The sequence below is a fragment of the Staurois parvus genome, unplaced genomic scaffold, assembly GCF_062004578.1.
Source record: "Staurois parvus isolate SC_StPar_1 unplaced genomic scaffold, SC_StPar_1.0 ptg000585l, whole genome shotgun sequence".
Taxonomy (NCBI): Eukaryota; Metazoa; Chordata; class Amphibia; order Anura; family Ranidae; genus Staurois; species Staurois parvus.
Genome location: NW_028318381.1, coordinates 87,387 through 94,876, shown reverse-complemented (window position 1 = coordinate 94,876; position 7,490 = coordinate 87,387). Strand labels below are relative to the sequence as shown.

The 7,490-nt window shown below is 52.2% G+C and overlaps 1 protein-coding gene across 1 annotated transcript in view; it reads left to right on the top strand.

Moving 5' to 3' along the window:
• The first annotated feature begins 4,323 nt into the window (after positions 1-4,323).
• LOC149450068 (transcriptional corepressor CBFA2T3-like) overlaps positions 4,324-7,490 on the top strand; it is a 60,293-nt gene continuing 57,126 nt past the window's right edge. The window contains exon 1 of the mRNA XM_089692396.1: positions 4,324-4,683. Within this exon, the coding sequence (XP_089548522.1) occupies positions 4,563-4,683 (121 nt within the window). The 5' untranslated portion in view covers positions 4,324-4,562. The remainder of the gene's footprint in view (positions 4,684-7,490) is intronic.

Sequence of the window (7,490 nt, the reverse complement as noted above, 5' to 3'; positions counted from 1 at the left end):
GGTCAGAGACTGCAGACATGATACAGGAGATGGTCAGAGACCGCAGACATGATACAAGAGATGGTCAGAGACTGCAGACATGATACAAAAGATGGTCAGAGACTGCAGACATGATACAAAAGATGGTCAGAGACTGCAGACATGATACAAGAGATGGTCAGAGACTGCAGACATGATACAGGAGATGGTCAGAGACTGCAGACATGATATAAGAGATGGTCAGAGACTGCAGACATGATACACGAGATGACCAGAGACTGCAGACATGATACAGGAGATGGTCAGAGACCGCAGACATGATACAGGAGATGGTCAGAGACCGCAGACATGATACAAGAGATGGTCAGAGACCGCAGACATGATACAGGAGATGGTCAGAGACTGCAGACATGATACAGGAGACGGTCAGAGACCGCAGACATGATACAGGAGATGGTCAGAGACCGCAGACATGATACAAGAGATGGTCAGAGACTGCAGACATGATACAAAAGACGGTCAGAGACTGCAGACATGATACAGGAGACGGTCAGAGACTGCAGACATGATACAGGAGATGGTCAGAGACTGCAGACATGATACAAGAGACGGTCAGAGACCGCAGACATGATACAGGAGATGGTCAGAGACCGCAGACATGATACAGGAGATGGTCAGAGACTGCAGACATGATACAGGAGATGGTCAGAGACCGCAGACATGATACAGGAGATGGTCAGAGACTGCGGACCGGATACAGGAGATGGTCAGAGACTGCAGACAGGATACAGGAGATGGTCAGAGACTGCAGACAGGATACAGGAGATGGTCAGAGATGATCATTCATCTAGGAATCTTTAGTACAAATATTCAATCTTTGCAACTGAATTTGTTCCCCGTTTTCCGTTTGCTATTTTTCCTCACCTCTGTTGGTGGATTGGGGTGGATGTCACTAATGTGGTGTGAAAAGCGTTGTCACCCTGGTTGTACCACGCAGCTTTACAGCACAGCAGGTGCGGATGGATCCCTGGATTTCTTTACAATTCTGCCGCCAGTATTATGGTTCCTGTATAGAAGGTTCAGCCGTGTCATCGGCGGTTTGGCTTGAGGTGTCATGTAAGTCTTTCTGTAACATTCCTACTTCCCCTGAGTCTGGAGTATTAGAGTAATCTTAAACCCTCAGCTTTTTGTAGTTTAACACATCGAGTACAAGAAAAAAAATTCCTCCAGTAAATGTTAAATTTCTTACTCCAGCTGCTGGCTCTCTCAGTGCTGCTTTCCTGAACTTCTGGACCTCACAGGAAAACGTTAACAGTGGACAGTGCAGTCAGTCTGGTAGCTTGGGGAAGGGAGGGAGAGTGCCTTGCCTTCCTAGGCTATGGGGCTGTGTGTTTCTATTGATGCACACATTATAGGGAGACACAATTCTACATACAAGGGTGGCTCCATAGGATGCTGAAAGAGAAAGGAGCCACCCTGGAGCAGAAAACCCGAGGCATTGATCGATGTGCCAGTTTTTACTGAAACATAGGCAAGGCATAGAAGATGGAAAAGCCGCAGATGGAAAATGATACTCAACTGTGGAAAGTGAAAACAAATGAGGGGTTCATGTCACTTCAGGGCACATCTATGAGTTATTCTATCACTTATTATCACTTGCTTTTACCATTTTAGCCATCAAAAATGCCTCTGTGTGCCCCTCTGATCTTTGGTTTCACTTTTTTTTTTGACCAGGGGCTTGACCTCCCTAATGTCTGCGCTAAGCTCCACCCAACTGCCTGGGGGACAGGGGGGGGGGGAATATAGGTTTTTGGCTAATGATAGTTAAAGTGATGATAAACTCTGGTTTAATTAAAAGTCTGTATTCTTAACCCTGTATGTAGGAACGTAGCCCCCCCCTGCCTTGGTCCCCCTGTATGTAGGAATGTAGCCCCCCTGCCTTGGTCCCCCTGTATGTAGGAACGTAGCCCCCCTACCTTGGTACCCCTGTATGTAGGAATGTAGCCCCCTGCCTTGGTCCCCCTGTATGTAGGAATGTAGCCCCCCTGCCTTGGTCCCCCTGTATGTAAGAACGTAGCCCCCCTGCCTTGGTCCCCCTGTATGTAGGAATGTAGCCTCCCTGCCTTGCCCCCCCTGTATGTAGGAACGTAGCCTCCCTGCCTTGCCCCCCCTGTATGTAGGAACGTAGCCCCCCCTGTATGTAGGAACGTAGCCCCCCCACTTTGGTCACCATTGTATATAGGAATGTAGCCCCCCTGCCTTGGTCCTCCCCTGTATGTAGGAACGTAGCCATCCTGCCTTGGTCCCCCTGTATGTAGCTATGTAGCCCCCCTGCCTTTGTCCCCCTGTATGTAGGATCGTAGCTCCCCTGCCTTGGTCCCCCCCTGTATGTAGGAACCTAGCCCCCCTGCCTTGATCCCCCTGTATGTAGGAATGTAGCCCCCCTGCCTTGGTCCCCCTGTATGTAGGAATGTAGCCCCCCTGCCTTGGTCCCACTGTATGTAGGAATGTAGCCACCCAGCCTTGGTCCCCCTATATAGGAATGTAGACCCCCTGCCTTGGTCCCCCTGTATGTAGGAACGTAGCCCCCCCCGCCTTGGTCCCCCTGTATGTAGGAATGTAACCCCCCTGCCTTGGCCCCCCTGTATATAGGAATGTAACCTCTGTGCCTTGATCCCCCTGTACATAGGAATGTAGCCCCCCAGCCTTGGTCCCTCTATATAAGAATGTAGCCCCCCCCAGCCTTGGTCCCCCTTTATAGGAATGTAGCCCCCCGCCTTGGTCCCCCTGTATGTAGGAATGTAGCCCCCCTGTCTTGGGTCCCCTGTATGTAGGAACATAGCCTCCCTGCCTTGATCCCCCTGTACATAGGAATGTAGACCCCCCCTGCCTTGATCCCCCTATATAAGAATGTAGCCCCCCAGCCTTGGTCCCCCTATATAAGAATGTAGCCCCCCCCCAGCCTTGGTCCCCCTTTATAGGAATGTAGCCCCCCGCCTTGGTCCCCCTGTATGTAGGAATGTAGCCCCCCTGTCTTGGGTCCCCTGTATGTAGGAACATAGCCTCCCTGCCTTGATCCCCCTGTACATAGGAATGTAGACCCCCCCCTGCCTTGATCCCCCTATATAAGAATGTAGCCCCCCAGCCTTGGTCCCCCTATATAAGAATGTAGCCCCCCCAGCCTTGGCCCCCTTTATAGGAATGTAGCCCCCCAGCCTTGATCCCCCTGTACAGAGGAACGTAGCCCCCCTCTCTTGCTCGCTCCCAAGATGGACACGCATAGAGCTCCTCACAAGTCTGCAACTAACATGCACTGCTTGCTTCAAGTGTAAATGAGGGGGGAAGGGAGAGGTCCGGGAGCCCACCTAGGATGTTACGAGGCGCTAGAAATAGACACTAAGTAGCGGATTATTCTCCGGAGAAGTAAGATATTGTTTGGTGTCACTTTCCGTGACTTTTGGTTGTAAATATTTGAAATGGGTGACAGGTTCACTTTAAACAAAAGGGACGTGAGTCTTACGTTGCCCTGCCCCCCTTCCCCCACACACACCCCCAATTCCCCCGGGGGGGGGGGGCACGGTTGGCTGGCACCCTTAGTCCAGCAGCACATGGCACCTTACAGCCAGCCTATGTAGAATGCCCCATCTTTACCGCCCCCCCTTCCCCCCGGCTCTTCATTTGGCACCATTGTGCAGACGTGAGCCTGGATGCCCGTGCTGGTGATGGACTCCAGATGTCGGCTTCGGCTCAAGCGTCCAGCTGCAGCCCATTAGCGAGCAAATAAAAATAATGGGAAGAGAGGAGGAGAGTTCCTGGCCGGGAGCTCTGGAGTTTTCCAAGACCTGTCAAAAAAAAAAAAAAAACACAAAACGCAATAACAAACCCCGGCGCTGAGAAAAGTGCGTCTCCTAACAGGGAGCCTCTTATCGGTGGCACCAGGAGGGGCCACTGGGGACACAATCCCATATGGTGCGCGCCGGTCCCGGGCCAACGGGGCGTATGCCGGAGTGAGAGAGAGACAACGCACCAGGCTGGTACAGAAAGAGGCCGGGAACCCTGCAAGCTGTGCCGCCGCCGCCGGGTGGCAAGCAGGGGGTTAAGGCGCAGAGCCGGCCCTGGCAGGCCCCCTTCCCTCCTGTCTTCTGCCCGGCGTTCCCTTCTTTGGTCTTGGCTGGAGTTGCGGGACGGATCTGGGCAGCTGCCGCACACCTGTCCTCGGCTCTCAAACTGCAGTGAACCCTGCGGACCTCGTCGCTGGCAGAGGAACAGAGCGCCGGCGGCCCGGCAAGGGTTAATAATAGTAGAGAGCGGCAGGAGGTGGTAGGGCGAGGGGTGGGGGGGTGGTGGTGTGCCGCCACAGCTGAGCCCAGCAGCAGGTGTTTCGGAATGGCTTTAGCTGCTGCTCTCCTTCCCGCTTCCATCACCCCGACCTTCCCCACCTGAAGGGCCACATCCACCCCACCCCCGGCCTGGGGCAATCTGTCATCTCAGGGATTGGAGGGGGAACCTGTGATTGTTGGCGGCTCTTCTCATCCTTCTCTTGTTTCCTCTTCGCAGGCAGTTGGCTCCGTACCCGCGTGACAATGCCAGACTCACCGGCCGATGTGAAGACCCAGACGAGGACCACACCGCCCACCATGCCCCCTCCATCGCCCGCGCTGAGCCAAGGGGCCAACCGCACTTCCTCCTACACCCCCAGCACAAGTGAGATGGCACTTAAAAATTGGGGGGCGCGAGGGAGGGGGGGGGGGTCTGTATGGAAAATTGGGGGTGGCACTATAGACAAGGTATGAGCAGCCTGCTTAGGAACGGCAAGGGCCAGTGGGCCGACTGTTGGCTGTCGTGGAATGCTGAGACTTCTGGTTCTTCTACAAGGTGCCACCAGTTTGCCCCAACAGTTGCACCAAACCTTCCCCAGCCTGTCTGCAGGCTCTGCCAGAAACCCAAAGGTATATGTACCCCTGGGGTACTTCCACAAGAGGTACTCCTACCCCAGGGGTACTTCCACAAGAGGTACTCCTACCCCAGGGTTACTTCCACAAGGGGTATTTCCACAATGGTACTCATGTACTCCAGGGGTACTTCCACAAGAGGTACTCATATCCCAGGGGTACTTCCACAAGGGGTACTTCCACAAGAGGTACTCATGTACTCCAGGGGTACTTCCACAAGAGGTACTCGTACCCAGGGGTACTTTCACAAGGGGTACTTCTACAAGGGTACTCATGTACTCCAGGGGTTCTTCCACAAGAGGTACTCGTGCCCCAGGGGTACTTCCACAAGGGGTACTTCCACAAGGGGTACTTCCACAAGGGTACTCATGTACTCCAGGGGTTCTTCCACAAGAGGTACTCATGTACTCCAGGGGTACTTCCACAAGGGGTACTTCCACAAGGGTACTCATGTACTCCAGGGGTACTTCCACAAGAGGTACTCATATCCCAGGGGTACTTCCACAAGGGTACTCATGTACTCCAGGGGTACTTTCACAAGGGGTACTTTCACAAGGGTACTCATGTACTCCAGGGGTTCTTCCACAAGAGGTACTCATGTACTCCAGGGGTACTTTCACAAGGGTACTCATGTACACTGGGGTACTTCCACAAGGGGTACTCATGTACCCCAGGGGTACTTCTACAAAGGGTACTCATATACTCCAGGGGTACTTTCACAAAAAGTAGTCATGTATCCCAGGGTGCTTCAACAAGAGGTACTCATGTACTTCAGGGGTACTTCCATAAGGGGTACTCATGTACCCCAGGGGTACTTCCACAAGGGGTACTCATGTACCCCAGGGGTACTTTCACAAGAAGTAGTCATGTATTCCGGTGTACTTCCACAAGAGGTACTCTTGTAGTGCAAGTGTACTTCCGCGTGGGGTACTTATGTACCCCAGGGATACTGTCAAGAGAGGTATTCATGCACCCAAAGGGTACTTTCACAAGAAGTACTTATGTACTCCAGGGGTACTTTCACGAGAAGTAGTCATGTATCCCAGGGTACTGTCACATGGGGTACTCATGCACCCCAGGGTTACTTTCGCAAAAAGTACTCATGTAACCCAGGGGTACTTTCACGAGAGTTAGTCATGTATCCCTGGGGTACTGTCACAAAAGGTACTCATGTACGTCAGGGGTACTTTATTTCTTTATTTCAGGTACTTATATATCGCTGTCAATTTACGCAGCACTTTACATATATATTGTACATTCACATCAGTCCCCGCCCCCGAGGAGCGTACAATCTAAGGTCCCTAACTTACATTCATACATACACATACTAGGGACAATTTAGACAGGAGCCAACAAACCTACCAGCATGTCTTTGGAGTGTGAGAGGAAACCGGAGTACCTGGAGGAAACCCATGCAGGCACAGGGAGAACATGCATACTCCAGGCAGGTGGTGCCATGGCTGGGATTCGAACCAACGACCTGCGTACTGCCAGGGAGAAGTGCTAACCATTTAGCCACTGTGCTGCCCCACAAGAAGTACTTGTGTACCCCAGGGGTAATTTCACAAGGGGCATTCATGTACCCCAGGGGTACTGTCACGAGAGGTACTCATGCACTCCAGGGGTACTTTCACAAGGGGTACTCACATACATGATACTTTCGACATGCTCCAGGCATTTTTTTCCCTGATAAACTATTTATGAAAGTCTATTTTTCAGGAACTTACAAACAATGTCTATAAACCGACTTGCAGCAGATAAATGGAGATATTTATACTCCTGGATGTCTGCTCCTTGTATACACATATATAGGGAGTACTAGTGGTACATGTGGCCCCCAGCAGGCTTCCATCGGGGGGGGGGGTCCTTGTCAAAGCTGACGATACATTCTTCGATTTCCGAACAACCGTTTATGAAAGATGGTTTGGCAGAACATTCGATGTGCATGTCATTGACTCAAAAAAACGTTCGTTCAACTGCAGCTGTATTTTCGTTTAATCGCCAGGCGTACCATTGGGTACAACTGACTGCGGGGACTTCTACCCACCTACCTACCTACCCACCTACCTACCCACCCACCCATCGCCGACCGATGACCGATCCAGCCAGTCCAGCGCAGTCTTCAGCACAAACAGAATTGCAGCGATGGCTTTGCCTGCCCGGGGTCCATATACATTGTTCAGAAATGCCAGGATTGCCGGTGTTCCGTCACACGTGTTGTGTAAAGTAGCCATGCTTGGGGGAGGGGAGGGGGGGTGTAAGGGGTTTACACCATGAAGCAAGTGCCCTCCTTGTAATGCCCACAAGACCTAAGTACCCTCAGCAGGGCTGGATTTATCATTAGGAACAATAAGCTGTGCCTCATACACCGCATCGTCTCTCTGGATCTCACACACCGCATCGTCTCTCAGGATCTCATACATTGCATCGTCTCTCTGGATCTCACACACCGCATCGTCTCTCTGGATCTCATACACCGCATCGTCTCTCTGAATCTCACACACCGCATCGTCTCTCTGGATCTCACACACCGCATCGTCTCTCTGGATCTCACACACC